The 15,044-nt window shown below is 50.5% G+C and overlaps 1 protein-coding gene across 1 annotated transcript; it reads left to right on the forward strand.

The window, feature by feature from the left end:
• The first annotated feature begins 338 nt into the window (after positions 1–338).
• IRF2BP2 (interferon regulatory factor 2 binding protein 2) lies at positions 339–2,633 on the forward strand. Its single transcript, XM_079298475.1, has 2 exons — positions 339–1,509; positions 1,756–2,633. The coding sequence occupies exons 1-2, from the start codon at positions 480–482 to the stop codon at positions 2,475–2,477; spliced, it is 1,752 nt and encodes a 583-aa protein (XP_079154601.1). The 5' UTR covers positions 339–479; the 3' UTR covers positions 2,478–2,633.
• Positions 2,634–15,044: the final 12,411 nt, after the last annotated feature.

Here is a 15,044-nt window from a genome sequence, read left to right on the forward strand (position 1 = left end):
CGGCGGCGCGCAGAGGCGGCGGTGGCGGCTGGAGCCCGGCACGGCACGGCGCCGCCGCCAGCCCCGGCCCCGGCCCCCGTGGCAGTCCCCGCCCCGCCCGCCCCGCCGCGCCGCGCCGGCCCCCGCCGCCCCGCGCCGCCCCGTAGTAGCCAGAGAGCGGGGGAGCCGTGCGGGCGGCAGCGGCCGCAGCCCTGCGCCAGCCGCGCGGCGGAGATGCGCGTCCCCGCCGCCCTGTGAGCGCCGCCGGCGGAGACGGCGAGGGGAGCGGCGATCCTCGCAGCGGCTCTGCCTGCCGGGGCGCCCGCCGCGCCCCGCTCCAGCGCACGGAAGAGGAAGGCGAGGGGGAGGGGGCCCGGCGGACGGTCCCGCTGCGGCCGCGGCTCCCGAGCCTGCCCGTCGGGACTCCGGTGACGAGGGGCGGAGGAGGCAGCGGCCGGAGCCGGAGCGGGGGGCGCTCGCCGCTGCCCCGGGGCCGGGACATGTCGTCGGCGGCGGTGGCGGCTGCTTCCCGCAGGCAGTCGTGCTACCTGTGCGATCTGCCCCGCATGCCCTGGGCCATGATCTGGGACTTCACCGAGCCCGTCTGCCGGGGCTGCGTCAACTACGAGGGCGCCGACCGCGTGGAGTTCGTCATCGACACGGCGCGGCAGCTGAAGCGGGCGCACGGCTGCTTCCCCGAGGGCCGGGCCCCGCCACCGCCCCACGCCAAGCAGCCTCCGCTCTCCGCCAAGGAGCTCCTGGCGCAGCAGCAGCAGCTCGGCCACCCCTCGGCGGCGGAGGCGGCGGCGCGGCCCCCGCCGCAGCCCCTGGAGCGCTACTCGCTGGCGGCCGAGCGGCCGCCGCCCCGCCTGGGCGCCGAGTACGGCGGCGGCCGGCAGGTCAACGGGATCCTGGTGCCCAACGGCTTCCCCAAGCCCGAGGAGCCGCCGGAGCTCAATCGGCAGAGCCCGAACCCGCGGCGGACGCACGCCGTGCCGCCCACCCTGGTGCCGCTGGTGAACGGCGCCGGGCTCCCCGCCGCCATCGGCGGTCTGGGCAGCCGCGCCGCCGCCGCGGCCGCCGCCTCGCTGGCCGCCATCTCCGCCGCGCCCGCCCCGATGGCCGTGCCCGTGCCCCAGCAGCCGGCGGCGGCGGCGCAGGCGGCGGGACAGGCGGCCGGGCAGCCCGGCGAGCTGGGGCACAAGCGCCCCGGCTCCGTCTCCTCCTCCTCCTCCTCGGGTGGCGGCGGCGGCGCGGCGGGGGAGCACGACGGCGGCGCCAAGGAGAAGCGGGGCTCTGCCGAGAGCCTGCCCGCGGCGGCGGCGGAGCTGGCCGCGGAGGGCAAGGGCCGGCCGGGCGCCGAGCAGGAGTGGCTGGCCAAGCCCAAGACAGTGCGGGACACGCTGCTGGCCCTGCACCAGCACGGTGGGCACGCCGTGGCCCCCTTCGACAGCAAATTCAAGAAGGAGCCGGGCATGGCGGGCGGCAGGCTGCTGGGCTACGAGACCAACGGCTCCGTGGCCAAGCCAGGTGAGCAGCCGGGCACCGGGGAGCGGCGGGCAGAGCAGGGGATGCGGGGCGGGAATGGGGGGCTCTCCAGGGATGCGGAGCGGGGGATGCCGGGCGGGTTCGGGCGCGCGGGACGGCGGCCCGGCCTCTTGGGTGGCCGGGTGCCCGGGGGTGGCCGAGGCCACCCGTTTCCGCGGTTGCTGGGCGATGCATTGTGACTGCGCTGCCTTCTTACCCTCCTCCTTCCCCCCTCCTCTGCCTCTGCAGGGGCCCGGGCCGCCCGGAAGAGGAAGCCTTCCCCCGAGCCGGAGGGCGAGGCTGGACCCCCGAAGATCAACGGGGAGGTGCAGCCCTGGCTGCCCACCTCGTCGGAAGGGATGAAGCTGCCGCTGACGGCCACCCCCTTCATGTCGCCCCCGCCGCCCACCGCCTCGCCCCACTCCAACCGGACCACGCCGCCCGAGGCGGCACAGAACGGCCAGTCCCCCATGGCCGCCCTCATTCTGGTGGCGGACAATGCCGGGGGCAACCACGCCTCCAAAGACGCCAACCAGGTCCACTCCACCACGCGGAGGAACAGCAGCAGCCCCCCCTCGCCCTCCGCCATGAACCAAAGAAGGCTGGGCGCCGGCAGGGAGGTGCCGGGCCAGGGGGCCAACGCGGCGGCGGCGGGCGGGCTGGAGCCCGTGCACCCCGCCAGCCTGCCGGACTCGTCCCTCGCCGCCAGCGTCCCGTTGTGTTGTACCCTCTGCCACGAGCGCCTGGAAGACACCCACTTCGTGCAGTGCCCCTCCGTCCCCTCCCACAAGTTCTGCTTCCCCTGCTCCCGGCAGAGCATCAAGCAGCAGGGAGCCAGCGGGGAGGTGTATTGCCCCAGCGGGGAGAAGTGTCCCCTGGTCGGCTCCAACGTCCCCTGGGCCTTCATGCAAGGGGAGATCGCCACCATCCTGGCCGGAGATGTGAAAGTGAAAAAGGAGAGGGACTCGTGACTCGCCTGTGCTCGCCGCCCGACGTCACCTTGAACTCGAACTGCTCGAATTCTGTATATATCTATAAATATATATATAAATATATATATATATCTCCAAGACAAGGGAAATGTAGACTTCATAAACATGGCTGTATAATTTTGATTTTTTTGAATACATTGTGTTTCTATATTTTTTGAAGACAAAAGGTATGTACTTATTATAAAGGCATTTCTTCTAATTCTTCTCTTTTTTTTCTGTTTCGTTTTTTCTTTTTTTTTTCCCTTTTGTTATAGCAACTATTTGTTGTGCTTCCCTGGTGACAGTTACTGTTCAATGTAGGCTGTGACTTGCGCTGCTTTTTTTAGAGAGCACTTGGCAAACCAGAAATGCTTCTAGCTGTATTTGTATGCACTTGTTTCTTCTGTTTTTTTCCTTTCTTTTCCTTTTTTTTTTTTTTTTTTTTAAATGCCAAATACACTTTCTGACGTTGTAAAGATTGCCTTACTGTCTGTGATTCCTTATTCCTGGCCCCTGTCCTGTAGAGCTGGGCGCATGCAGGCTTGGTCTGAGGCAGCTGGGGACAAGAGTGGCTGGCCCAGGCAGGCGTGCCCTTTGCCATCCCGCTGGCCAGGCGAGCTTAGGGAGCAGGAGGGCTTTCTCCCAGGAGCGCGTGCCTCGGGTCGCGATGGAACATCCTCCAGATCCAGTCCCAAACTGCTCACTGTTTCTCAAGGGAAGTTGCCACCAGAGTAGGATGTGGAGAGGTGTCCAAGAGGCGCTGTTGAGTTAGGGATTTCTGGGTTTGTTTGTTTTTGGTTTGGTGTTTTGGGTTTTTTTTTTTTTTTTTTTTAAGGAAAAGTTGACCGCAGTTCTCGTGATCAGTTGTAAGATTACAAAACTGCATTTATTCACCAATTGCATACCACAACGTGGAATTTTGATAACGAACTTAGTTACATGATTGGCAAAGGTGCCAATGTAGCACTGCCATTTCTGAAGGTCTTCAGTGTCACTTGTGGGGCTTTTGTGTCTTTGGACAAAGCTGGGGATATGGGGAAGAGACTTTATTTTATTTTACTTTAATTTTCAGATAGTGCATATGGATTTTGATTTTGCTTACCAGTCACCTCTAGTGCTGTTGCTATTGTTACTATCGCTGACCCGGTATTTCCAAGTAGTGGCAGGTACGGTGTGGTACAGTGACAGCAGTGACTGAGGCTCTGCCAAATCGCCCGCGGGCATATCAGTGACAGCCCAAATGTGGGTGGAGGAAACCTGTAATTTCCTTATTACGTATGCTTGAAACAAACCTACTGCTATTCTTTGAAAATGAAAATATAAACTGGTTGAAATGAAAGCAATTAGGGCTGCACATAATGGCCCTGGCCCTGCCTTTTAAGCTACTTTGGAGAACTCTTTTGTAAAGCCACTTCTTTTGATCACGCTTCTGCATCACCAAGCAGACTTCTAAAATCAATAAATCATTGGTTACTAGAAATAGTTCCAGTCTTATAGTGATGTTTTTGTGCTGTTTATAGTTCATTGGCAACACTGCAGCTGTATGAGCCCTTCTGTCGAGGTGTTTATAACTCGGTTATAGGCGGTTGTTTCTGAGCAGAAGGGTGGCGAGGTCGTCCCTTCCCAGGGACCAGCTAATAAACACTTCCAGTATCAGAAGAGGAGGAGGAAAAATCTGTTCAGCCAACTATAAAATTGAAAGAATTTTGGGTGCTTTTTAGTCAACTGTTATTATTGTGATAATGTTCAAACTGCAATTTCATGCAGAGTAGTTTTGTTTTTTTTTTTTGAAGACTACTTTTTTTTTTAAAAAAAAGAAATGGTCATTATTAGTATTTGAAGATCAGAACTGCACATGCACAGTAATTTTCTATGAAGTGTTTAATGAGCACACCCACTACATTGTGTTCCATATTACAGGTCAATGTATAAAAGATAAGACTTGCATGATAAACAAATTCATTGAGTCAATATTACGCTTTAAAACTTATAGTCAAGATTGGTGTCTTATGTAAACACATTTAGCCAATTTGAAGAAAACGCACATTATATATATATACCTATATATATACCTATATATAAAAAAATGCCAACTGTAAAGGATTCTTTGGAACCACTATGATCTGTGTAAATGTGTATTTAGGCACTTTATTAAAAAAATGGAATTTGAGCTGATAGATGGTAACAAGTTCTTCAAAGTTGCTTGGCATAATACCTCACATGGGATGAAGTTGATGTTTTTGGTTAAGGTGGTATCCCTATGCTTAAAAAAGAAGCGACACTGAATTCCAAAACCTGCCTAAAAGAGCCCCCACTTTTGTGTCATCAGGTGTCCCAGCTGTGAGCTGTGAGCCCTGCTCCTGACAAAGCACAGCCCTGTTTGGGGCCGAGGGACAGTGTGTGACTCGGCCTGTAGGGAAGCACACCTTCCTCCTCCTCCTGCCAGCCGCCCCCTCCTGCAGCTCTGGGACTCCTGGAGAGGATGGAAACTCCCCAGCCGCTGATGCCAGGCAGTGGCCCAGAAACAACATAGATGGAAGAGAAATGGCACACGGTGGCTGTGCTCACTCAGCTGACTTTGAGCCCCCAGCCAAGTCTAATCTCCACCATAAAACTTCAGAACTGCAAAAGAAAAACAAACAAACAAAAAGAAAAAATTAAAAAAAAAAAATTCAGGGTGTTCATACATAGCTCATTTTTCTCACACTAAATGTTGCTTTTCCCTTTTAGTTGCTTTGCTCAATTACTATAATGCTCCAGTGGATTCTCTCTTTATTACTACTTCCTGGGCTACAAGCTTTTTTCTTTTTTTTTTTTTTTTTTTTATTTTGAAGTGCTTTAGCTGCAACAGTGCTACTGTTAATATTCCTTTTTAAACTTTTTAAAAGGTGATACTGTAACTTGTGTAGTATTAAAAGTGTTTTAATGAAGAATGTGTGATTATTTTTTTTTTCCAGCCCACTTTCATTACTTTTTTTTTTTCAAAGATACTTTTTCCTGGCAGTTCAACTGCATGGTGCTTTTGTTGATAGCTGCTGAACTAACATGCTGCCAGTTTGGCATTTAATGTTTTGGTGGATTTTTTTTCTGACACTAAGCATAGGAAAACTAGGAGCTTGAAATACTGCATTTTTTGCATATAAAAAAAGAAGAAAGAAAACTTGAAAAAGCAATAGTTGCACAATGTTATTTTACTCTTTTTTAAATACTGTCTTGACATTTATTTGTAGACAGGCAGCAGTGTGGGACAAGAAGGGGTGCATGGGCTGGTGGATGCTGCCCTTTGCCTGGGTCCCAGGGGTGGGAAAGGTGCCACACAAGGGAGGCTTTGACCGCCTTTGCAGTGGCCTCAGAAAACCTGGCATGTTTGGGAGCTCTCTTTTTAGACGTGCTGTAAACCAGGCCATGGCAACCGCGTGTTTTTATGAACTAGCACTTAGGCAAAGGGTATAAATACATTTGAGAGTGCTCTCTAGTGGCTTGTTATGTCAACAGAGTCCCTGGATCCTTTCCTTCTGCACCCGGGCCAAGCCCTGCTTGCCTGTGTGCAGCTGGCAGGGAGGTGGCTCCCGGTGGGACAGGATGGGACACTGCTCTGGGGACACACTGCCTGCCTGCAGTGGGGCACCTGCCCTGCTGCCCCCCCTCCGTGTGTCCAGCCTGCCCCCACAGCAGCGTGGGACACCCCACGTGCAGTGCAGGGTGTCACAGTGCAGCTGCAGCACCCACACCAGCACAGCAAGTCCTCAGGAGGAGAAAACACCAGAGCCCATGGAAATTAATGGGAACAGGGGTGGCTGAGCTGACTCTCCTGCTTCACTCCAACAGGGCTGTGTCCAATCATTAGGATTGAAAAGGCTCAGCCCTCAGCATTTCATGTTTGACCTCCTTGAGTATTTGCATTTAGGTAGCTGCAGCTGCATCTTCTGAAAAATAATTGAAAAAAACCCAAACTCAACCACCACCTTTCCTCAAGTGGACACTTGTCTCTACAGATGCCCTAGGTCCAGCCCAGTATAACCTACCTCCAGTACATGCTCCCATAATGAGGCAAATAAAAAAGAGAAAGAAAAGAAAAAAGGAAAAGAAAAATGAAAAGAAAAAAGAAATAAAAAGAAAAAAGAAAAGAAAAGAAAGAAAAGAAGAAAAAAAAAAAAAAAAAAGAAAAAAAAAAAAAAGAAAAAAAAAGAAAGAAAAAAGAAAAGAAAAGAAAAAAAAGAAAAGAAAAGAAGTTGAAATTTCTTTTCCCCCTGTTGAACAGAAGATGGCTTGGGCAGTGTATGGGTGCGCTTCCTGCAGTGGGTGCATTGCAGCCAGGGACCCTTGCCATTTGCCAGGCATGGCTGTGAACCAGCCCAGCTGCCCTGCCCTGATCCCATGCAGGCCAGCGCTGTTCCTGAGCCATCCCCCTTCCCCTGCCCTTTGTTCCCAGGAGCAGATGCCTTTCCTCTGCCAGAGCCCAAGGTCAGGCAGTGCTAGAAGCAGATGAATGAAGTGCCTGCTTTTCCACTTCATCACCTGGAGCTCTGCTCCAGAGCTAACTCTTTCACTGCCTCTGGGTAGCCTTTGGAGCACGCCACTGGCTTTGAGCACTAAGTGTGGGGTTCAAATTCTAATCAGGGAACTCCCTGAGAGGCTGAACTCTCCCTCCTGGCAAAGAAGACACTGACATCTCCCATAGAAAGCTCCCAAGTGCATGTTAGTGCCCATATGGCTGTCTTGCTAGCTGGCATAGGTACACTGAAGATGGGGTGACAGCTCTGCAGGTATTTTTAGACATCACCTAACTTTGCTTTTCTTTCTGCTGCTCCAGAGTCAGTTTTGTAGAGGCTGGAATAGAAGAGTACCTGCTAAACTCCAAAATGTTGCATCAAGTTGAAACCCCCTATAAAACAGAGTTACAGAGAAAGCAGAAGTGCTCGTAGATGCTTCTCCTAGGCATTTCTTCATCTCATCACCTCTGACTCAGCAAACAGCACAAGAAGCACCCCTGTCCATTAGCTCCCATCTCCAGCAGCACTGGAGAACCTGCCCTGCCTGGCACAGCACTTGGCCAGACTCCCATCTCAGGGTCCCTTTGTCTGCCCCACAACCTCCTGCCTTGGTGGTCCCAGCTGTGGAGTGCCCCCATCCCATCCTGGGGTGCCCTGTCCAGGGCTGGAGGTGCCCCTTTGGTTGGGAGGCTGTGGTTCCCCTGGGAAATAAATCCTGGGGAACCTCCAATTTGGCACCTCGTTCAAGGCCAGGTTAGATGGGGCTCTGAGCAACCTGATCAAGTGGAAAGTGTCCCTGCCCATGGCAGAGGGATTGAAATTAGATGGTCACCCTGCCACCCACTCAGCCAGGGCCATGAGCAAGCAACTGGACCTTCCCCTACTTTCTCACATGGTTTTGGACTTTTTATTTTCTTCTTTGTTGTGTCTTTGTCAGCTGAAGGAGGTCTGATTTTTTTTTGAGTGGGGGGACAATTTGAGTAGACATCTTTTTTTTTTCAACCAGAAATCCATGTTTTTTCCAATCATTTCCTCATTTTCTAACTCTTGTTTATAGATGTGTCATATTCTCCAACTGTATGTAGAAAAGGACATAGAGATATTAGATAAAACTGCATAACAGAGTGAGACATTTAATTTTGTCCAGACTACTTACAATTTTTGTTTTTTACTCATATACCTTATTCAGGTGCTGCTAAGCACTAAGAACAAATAATTTTCTCTTTTTACATGCATCACCCCTCAGCTGATAGCTAGAAAACTCTACAATCAGAGTATTGATGAAAGACTTCAGTGCAAGCACAGGAAGGTGATGCTGAACATCATGTTTCTTACACTTCACAAAAAATGGGAAATAAATCATCTTCTGCACATTGACTCATGCCTTTGCAGATCCTACTTCAGGAATTGCAGTGAATTCAAACAGCATAAGGACCACTTTTTTCATCACACTTTCATAACTATTCATACTTTAATAATTAAAAAAATACAAATACTAAGTTCCCAGTGATTCTGTTGTGGCGGTTAAATAGGATTCTATCCATCTTCCCCATGAGAATACAATTAGGGCAACCTACCCTACAGAAATTACAGAGAGAAGGTGTTATTTTCATTGCATAAAGTGTGCTGTCTTTATTAACTCTGGGAATCTCAACACATCATGCAGTAATGACACTGGGTATGGGCTTACCTGCACCTGGAAAGAAGGGGGCTGAATGGGCCCAGATGGGGCTTTAACTTGCTCTAATTAGTTCAAAAATTCTGCTTAGACATCCGTTCTGCTTTTTTTGGAGGATGAACATTTTTAAATGTACTTTCTAATTAGTATTTTGATGTTTACTTTCATAGTGAGAGCTCTTCCATTTCTGTAAGACCTCTGCATTACTTTGGAGAGACAACCTGTGCCCTAAACTGAACTAGCTCCTCTATGCTCCCAATTATTATATTTTTAATACAAATGGTTATTTTATCTTACCAGTTCTGCTTCTTTGGGTTACTGTGGCTCTTTGTCCAGACCTCTTTGTCTGACTGTGTTAAAATTAACTTGTGAAGGTGGATGACTGATTTCAGTTCCTGTCCTGCACAATTGGGGTATTTCCTGCAAGCTGCTTGTTAATGGGAAGGCTCTCCAGCTAGTAAGGCTTTCTGGGAATGTTGGTTCACTCTGGGTAGTTAGTCACTTGGCCTCTGGCCACTCTGTGAGGGCTCACAGCAAGGGCTCTGGGGGTTTTGTGCGGCCCTGGATCTGGAGGAAGGTGTGAACCAGCCACGCTGCTTCCCGGTTATCTTCCGAGCAGGAACATTTCGAACTGCACCAGCAGCGTGTGTTTCTTCATCCTGTGAAAGTTTCCTGACATTTAGTGTTTTGGGGTGGATCCCTTCCTTTTCTGAGAAGAGTGCCAATTTCAGGGCTGCTTATGATGGATAACAGTCCATTGGAGCAACACCAGTAAGTGTGGTTTGTGTAGGAAAACTTCTGGGTTCCCTTTTTAGCTGCTCCTTGGCTGCAGAGGGACAGGAGTGCCACCCTGCCAGCGTCCCCTTTTCCTTTGCCCTGCTGCCAGGGACATCTTCCTGGTGGGAGAAGCTTGGAGGTGCCTGGAGGGGAAGGGCTGTCTGAGAGGGCTGGTCTCAGCTGTACTGACCCTTCCCACTGTGTGCAGCCTCAGGGTTTGTTTTGGCTCTCTCCAAGCAGCTCCAAAGAGCTGCTGTGGCACAGCCTATTTTGTCCTGTGTTGGTGCATTCACCCCTGTTCCTCTGGACCCCTTTGAGGTCTAAGGGATTCCTGTCAGGCCTTGGGCTCTGTATAAAGAGTTGACCAGTGAAGCATTCCTTGATCCCACCAGGAACTCTTGCATGGTCAAGGTGGTGAAAACAGTGGGAATAATCAGTCATTCCCTGACAGCCTTGGAACTCTTCGGGACTCCACCAGTGTCCCTGAGTGGGACACCTTTGGGAGCTCACAGATTCTCAAGCTGACAAAATTCTGAGGACCATCAAGGAAAGCTGACAACAGGGCCTGGACTGAAGCCTTGCATTCCTTGAGGCTCAACCCTTGCTGTTGAGAAATGCCAAGATTCTTGAAGTGTTTCACTGAACTCCCAGTAAATAGAAAGGGTGGTTCTTTACTGTCACCTTCTTGAAAAGGGACAAAGTGAAAGAGGAACATCTTGCAATCCTCAAGTCCACTGAAATACTCATCAGGGAGAGGCTGGTGAGAGCAGCCTGAATTGGATTCCTCTTGCTTAGCTGATACATGGCATATTCCTTCAGGTGCCCTTTCTCTCATCACTGCTCACTAACCAAATTTTGGGCTTTGCCAGGGTACCCACAAGTGCATCAGCAAGGCTCTGAGCTGCCAGGAGCTGTCAGGCAAAAGTGGTTTAAGGAAATGGGAAGCAATACTTGGGAAACCAGTTGGTGTCATCTGGGCTTCATTTGCTTTTAAAATGGGGTTAAGAAAGGCAAATTAAGGTGAATTTCCTCACCAAGGAAAAAGCAAAGCTCATCTCTTAGGGGCTGAATTGCTGACCCTTAGTTTAAACAAAACAGAAAAAGCAACGTTTTTCTTTTGGAATATGTTCTTCTAATTCTAAACTGGATTTCATCCTGCTAACAGCTCTGTCATTGACTTCATCAGATTCATGGGAGCATTTTTATGAGTAAAGTTTCAACAGAAATGTAAGAATCAGAACTTAAATGTAAAGTATGAGTTACGACACAGACGGCTTTGCTTTAATTATTTATAAGAAATCATTTCATTATAAATAGGTTTTTCAGTTAAATGTATTGCTAGCATTACCTTGTTACTTATCCATAATTAATTAAATCATTGCAGATTTCTATGTTATTATCATTTCCATAAACTATAAATAATTCAGAAGAAATGTTGGTTCTTTCAGGGTGCTTTGTATATTCAGATAAGGCAGAAGAGCAATCTGGACCTGAGAAGAACAAAGCTACTCCATCCTCAACTTTTTCACAACCATGTTTTCAGAAAAATTGGGAAAGAAAGGGACAGGGGGTGGCCAATAAATGGTCAAAAAAAAAAAAAGCTGGGTCTTGTCCCCAGCATTTCAGGGCTTTTGGCTCAATGCTGGACATGTCCTGGCTACTTTTCAAAATAATCAGAAGAAAGTGTAGAATTGAAGGAGTGAAGGACTTGATTTTCTGGTCTGCCTTAGCTGCACAGCATTTGTTTCCCTTCAAGAAAAGGCAAAAAGTTTTTTGTTGTCACTGCAAGTTTAATTTGCCTTTTGAAAAACAGCAAGAAATGTTGTTGAAAAATTCACTTAAACTAACTTTAGAAATGTTTTTCAAGTTAATTTACCTTAGAAATACAATCCTTGTTCATGAATAACATGATAAAATTATCATGTTTCCAAGCAGAATCTCACAAGTATTTTAAGACTTTGCTCATTGATACTGACATGTACCTGTTTTATAATAAATAGGAAAGGCTGGGAGAATTTCTTGAAGTAATTTCTTACTGTTGCTGTCTCCTTAGCAGTGTCCTAATGGGAAAGAGTCTGGTGAGCTCTGGGATGCAAACAATGTCAGGATTGGGGGTGGGGGTGGCTGGACTCCAGTACTGGGGTGTGCTCAGTTATCCTCAAGCCCACTGGAGAGCTGGTGAAGGCAGGAACTGGGGCAGGCATAACTGGGTCAGGCACATGGAAGTTATGATAGAATCAGTAATTGCTTCAAAGTTAAGGAAAAGAATAAGCTGGAGAACTGAGTAGTGAATCACTGGATATGCTGTCCAAGAGGTTTTCTGTCTGCTGGCATGACTGAGCTGCATGTGTGCACTGGCACCTCAGGAAACCATGGGGAAATCACCTGGAGTAAGGCTGACCCCATGTCAGAGCTGGCTGGAGTGGAGCTGTGCTGGATGGAGTCCTGTGACTGATCTTAATATCATTTCCCTGCTGGGGGTGGATGGGGAAGCACCAAAGGGCTGTGCAGGGCCAAGGCAGTGCATTTCAGCATGCACTGAGCAGGGGAGAACTGCAACACCTCCATCAGGAGGCACCACAAGGTGCATGAAAAAGCCTTTTCAGAGAGAGCAGGGCTGAGAAATGTCCTGCATGCAGAGAGGTGAGCAGCACCCCTGCAGCCCAGGCAGCACAGGCTGCTGCTGGCTCTTCCTTCCCCTCTCACCCAAAGTTAATGGAGGAGAAGATGGAGCTGAGAGGAAAGAGCACATGGATTGGAGCCTGTCAGTGCAACCTGTGTTGTAGGAGGTGGTTATGGTGCCCCTGCACTGCTTGGCCACATGATACATGCAGCTGTATGCCACATGCCTGGCAGCTGTCTGACTTCCCTCAGGCTATAGTCACCCCAGCATACAGGTTTCTTACAGATACATGTTTAATGGAGCTACCCTTGGTTATTGCCAGGAGAGGGAAGTTTGTTGGATGTGGTCTGTGCAGGAGGCAGTGGGATGCTGGTGACATCTCTCCCATGCCCTCCCTGGTGCCCAGTTCACTCTCCATGCCCAGAGCCCTATTGAACGTAGCCACCCCATGGGACAGCTGGCCCCTCTTCAGCACCTTGGGATAAGCAGCAGCTCACCAGGCCCCACACTGGCCTCCTTTCCCCCAGGCTGAAGTTGCTGTTCCCGTACAGCAGCACAGCAGAGATGTGACCTGGCCTGGGTGTGGTAGGAAGAGCTCTGCTCAGTAGTGCAGAAGGAAGCAGGGGCCTCCTGACTAAAGAGCACAGTTCAGTTTCTCTGTCTGGCAGGCGGCAACAAAACGATGTTGTTCTTGTTCTGGAGAGTTCCCCAACTATGTAGAGAGTGGCACAGGGGAAGGAGCTGCAATATGATGCCTCTCAAACTGAGTGCAGCCCGGAGAGTAAAGCTGGAGTAGCAGCTGGAGCCATTAACTCTCTAATCTCCCCCTTTTCATTACAGCAGAGTCTCTGAGCTTTGTGTTACACCACTTGCCTGTGGCAGTATCCTGAAGAAATGGGACTCCACTGAGATTAATAAAAAGGAAATGATTTGTTTGAAAATTAGTGGCTCAGGCATATGAAATTTTGTGCAGAGGCACATCAGTGCCCACTGCAATGGGCACAGGAGACCTGCTGTGAAACCCAGCACTCCTATGGACACAGAATGCTGGGGCTGCCTGCCTTCTCCCTGCTCCAGCTTCTCTGGGGAAGGCAAACTCTGCCCAACTTTCTGGTATAGCCATGACCTGTCCTGGATCAGGGTTTTTTGGCTGCTGGGTGCCTATCAAGCTGTCCAGATAGCTGCTTGGTGTGGGGGGGCTGCCTTGTAGAGGGGCAGAGACTGCAGACCCAGGGGCAGAGGGTCCCCCTGCTGCAGTGCCCCAGTTTATGGAGCAGCTGGGGATGGCAGAGCTGCAGTCAGCTCTGATCCTTTGCTCTTTTTTCTTTGCTGCAAAAAATGTTGCTCTTCATCTTGCAGGCAAGGTGCCTGCTAGTGTGTGGGGCTCCATTTCCCACCTATCCCCTTTTCACCTCAAAAGGCTTCTCTTGCTGCCTTGTGAAGTGCCAGACTTGCTAGAACCCCATGCATGGCCCTGAGCCAGCCACAATCGTCCCAGGCTGAGCAAACTCCAAAGGTGACTCTTACCCACTGCCCTCGTGGTGCTTACACTCCTGCTCATGCAGTTGGCAGCTCAAAGGCAGCCTGACCCTTGGGGAATTGTGTGTGTGACAGGAGTGGTGCCAAAGTGAGGCCAGGCAGGGAGAGACTGCTGTCTAAGCAGCACTGTGAGGTAGGGCTGGTTTCAGATGCTGCAAAGCCTCCCTGTGTTTCTTCTTCCATCACCAACCCGTCATCACAGAGAATCTGTTGCAGAGATGTGGACTCAGCATGTCCCTTGCCTGCTGGAGTTCAGAGGGGGTCCCCAGCAGAGCCAGCTTGCTTTCCCTTTACCCTCCTTTGGTGTGATCTCATTTTATAAAGCAGATGGGAAAAACTGGGTTTAGAGGTCAATAAACCAGCTATGTCCATGCAGAGGCTGGTCAGTGAGTGGGATGGAAACATCTCCCCCCCCTCCCTAGGGAGCCCTGGTTCCCCTCCAGGAATGGCATCGTAGGCAGGAGTAAGCGAACGAGAAGAAATTGCCCTGACTTAGCAAGAGGTCATGCAGAAAGATCCATGCTGGCAGACGAGACAGTGTGCTAAAGATAACTGTTTGACAAACTATATTTACTCTCCCTTTCTGGGAGGACTTACAGGGGATTTGGAGCATTGTGCTAATATAAGCCAGCCAGTGCCTGCGGTGGAGGAAGCGCCTACTCCAGGCTTCTTTGCGCTTGTGTCTTTACAAGCCTTGAGAGGGGACGCTGCTGAAAATAGCCTTGTCTCCTAATTGTATTCTTGGGAATGCTAATCAGCAGGCTTGTTCTTCCCACCAGCAGCAACTGGGCAGCCACACTGTGTGATCAAATGCAGCTGCTTCCCTCCCCACCACCACTTCTCCTGCCAGCAGCACTAGTTGTCCCTGCCCATCCATGTTCCCTGCTAACTGGCACGGAAGGTGACCCGCTTTGGAGGCTCTCAGAGCCAGGGACAAGCCCATTGTCCACACTTTCTGCATGTTCTGGGAAACCTCCAGGCTGTAGCTGGCTCTCTGCCTCCCAGAACACCCCACCTAAACAAAGGCAATGGGGGGTAGTGCCGGACAAAGGGACAAAAGAGAGAATCCTTCTAAACAGTCGTGACTTTTCTGCTGATACTCAGTAGGCTTTCCATCACACAGGAAAAGAGGCACTTGAGATTTTGAGTATGCAGTAACCATGACAAATACAGAAGTACAAAAACAGCTTTAGGCAGCTAGAAGGAACAATACCCAACAAACAAATTAGCCATCTGTACCATCTCTAACTCCTGAAAGTAAACATAAACACAGACCCACACTGAAAAGGGCTGTACTAATAATAAATCAATTAGCTCCACCAGCCCTTGGAGGCAGCAGAGGGTGAGGAGCAGGGACCAGAGGAGCAGATTTTTCCCTGCCTCCCCTCAGGTTGGGTCTCTGGGCACCAGAAAAACTCTCCTGAGGGTTGGGGAGTGAGGATCAGATCACCAGGGTG

Source organism: Erithacus rubecula, assembly GCF_903797595.1.
Source record: "Erithacus rubecula genome assembly, chromosome: 2".
NCBI classification, from domain to species: Eukaryota; Metazoa; Chordata; class Aves; order Passeriformes; family Muscicapidae; genus Erithacus; species Erithacus rubecula.